Consider the following 2,379-nt stretch of genomic DNA (forward strand, 5'->3'; position numbering starts at 1 on the left):
CCATAGTAGCAGCCTCTGGGCCTTGTGCTGGTGCAGGTCACTATTTCAGGGGCCAGGCAACTCTGCAGCAGTGGCGAGATGGAGTACTGAACTACAGGGCTGAGGCTCGGACCTGACCCTGCTGAATTCTTCAAACTTGATCTTGTAGGGATCTTCCTGGTAGGCTGGTCTTTTTGGGTGACACTCCATGGTCCCTTTTCTATTAAAAGCATCTAATTCATTACTGACTCACTCTATTAAATTGCCTCCCTCTTTTAAAAATATGCAATAGGAAAAATGAAAGCCGAGAAGGATGAGACTTACCAAAGACTGGAACACCAGTAGGCCGTACTTCTCTGTATTATCGTCCAGAATCACGAAGAGTGTATCTAAGATGTCCTGCAGGAACTGCAACAGCACAAAAACCACAGGGCTCGGGTCTTAGGGCCTGTCCATGTGGTCAGACTCTGCACACTGGCAAATTTATCTCGCAGTAAACAAAGATCTCAAACCACCACTTAAAAATGGTCGAGTACCTGTCTCCACCTAGCTAAGGGGTAACTGGGTGGACCTGGGGTCTTTGCTTGTAGCCCAAAGGGCCATAAGTAGGCGGCTCCAGTTGGATAAGTGCTAAAATTCTAAGGAAAGAGCAATTACCTAAAAAACCGAGGGCATCCACATGGGAGAGCAATTTTGAAATCAAGACAATCTAAGTGATCCTGATGCCAAACTCATTTTGAGAAAAAGAACTCACTTTCCTGGGACCCCAGAGAGTTTAGCAGTTCCTTGCTCTCTACTGTGGCCTAACTCTACAGAGGTCATTTAGATGAGGATGTGGCAAGCCAGGCCTTATCCACGATACTATTTTTTTTGGTTAGAAATTAGTATCCCAGGAGAAGGGAGAATGCAGCTGATGGGGCTGTCAATGACAGTAAAAGATCTGGAAGCACCGTTTGTTTGTTTGTCTTTTAGAGTATGTTCTCTTTCCTTTCCAAGATGCAAAAACCAAGGGAGAAAATGACAAATACTCATGGATGCTGGTAGTCTTAAATGTCTAACTGATGTACTGTATCCTTGAAACTAATAATAAAATAAAATTTTAAAGAATCAAATCTAACATTTTGTTGGTCAAAACAGAATATAATGATACAATGTTTATAGTTTATTTCAAAATGACGTGAGGTGGGAGGCCTGGATGGGATGTTAATGGGTAGGACTGGCCACGGGTTGGTGACTACTGGTGCTGGCTGATGGGTACACGAAGGGTTCTTTATACTATTCTGTCTCCCTTTGTGAATGTTTGAAATCTTCTAATAAAAAGTAAAAACATATTTTAAAATGCTAGCATATTCTCTTCATGTTCTCTTCTGGCTGGCTCGAGACAAATTACTGATGCTAAAACCAGATCTACCGAAAGAATGTTCTCTTGTGAGGAATACGACAACTCAGCATTAAAAAAGTTCAAAGACTTCTACTACTTTGTTTATTGGCTCATATTTTTAATATGTTCAGAAGAAAAAAATGCCCTCAGTACGAATTTATCTTAAGTTTCAAAAACTAGTATCTGCTTGTTAAGACATCTTTCTAAAATTTATGATACTCTGATCAATTGATTAAAACAAAATTCGTATAAGACTTCGTAAAAGTACACAGCAGTACACAGACTTTAAAACTTCCTCATTTGGTGACACCATGTCGTGTTATTACTGAGTCAGTGGAACAGTAAAAGGCAAGTATATATAGACAGTGCATCTGCTAATTGATCTGCTATTGCAGGGCCAGAGCTAAGCTGCTCACTGATGGACAAAGAGCCTTCTTAAGATACAGTCTCTGTCCGACATTCTACTGCTCTTGCTGATCACCACAAGCACCTCCATCTTCCTCAGAGGAGCTCAGTCCATTGTGTAGAATCCACTTGTAGGGCTCTCACCATCAGGAAGTACCTGGGCATTTCCTGAGCTAAAATCAGGTGGGCCAACACTATGCAGTGTGGAGAAGCCTGTGGAAGACAGCTGGGGACTGGTAGTACTGCTGTCAGACAGCTCAGGCCATTAGCAGGGAAAGGTCATGAAGGTTCCTGAGGGAAGCGGCTGAGGCAGGGCATAAGGAAGGATTCCCTAGCATGGACTCTAAGGGAGGGACCGGGCAAAATCAGCAGCTGCAAGTGAATGGAACAGATTAGAGTTCTTTTAGATAAAGACGAGAGTGGTGCCAGAAAGAAGACATCAGGCTGGGTTTGTGTTTAGAGGATGACAAAGTAAGGACAATGAGAACGAGATCTAAGAAAGGGAGAGAAGACCTAAAGGAATGCAGACAGCACAAGGCACTGGGACCGCTCCTGAGGGGATGCTGTCCCACTATCCTTCAATTACCATTTTGCTTTCTAAGAAGAAAAACAAG

General features: G+C 42.7%; 1 protein-coding gene across 1 annotated transcript in view; it reads right to left on the reverse strand.

Moving 5' to 3' along the window:
- The window catches only part of DOCK3 (dedicator of cytokinesis 3), a 285,004-nt gene that overhangs the window by 82,412 nt on the left and 200,213 nt on the right, over positions 1–2,379 (reverse strand). The window contains exon 19 of the mRNA XM_011364750.2: positions 233–387. Within this exon, the coding sequence (XP_011363052.1) occupies positions 233–387 (155 nt within the window). The remainder of the gene's footprint in view (positions 1–232; positions 388–2,379) is intronic.

The sequence above is a fragment of the Pteropus vampyrus genome, unplaced genomic scaffold (genome assembly GCF_000151845.1).
Source record: "Pteropus vampyrus isolate Shadow unplaced genomic scaffold, Pvam_2.0 Scaffold100, whole genome shotgun sequence".
In the NCBI taxonomy this organism is placed as follows: Eukaryota; Metazoa; Chordata; class Mammalia; order Chiroptera; family Pteropodidae; genus Pteropus; species Pteropus vampyrus.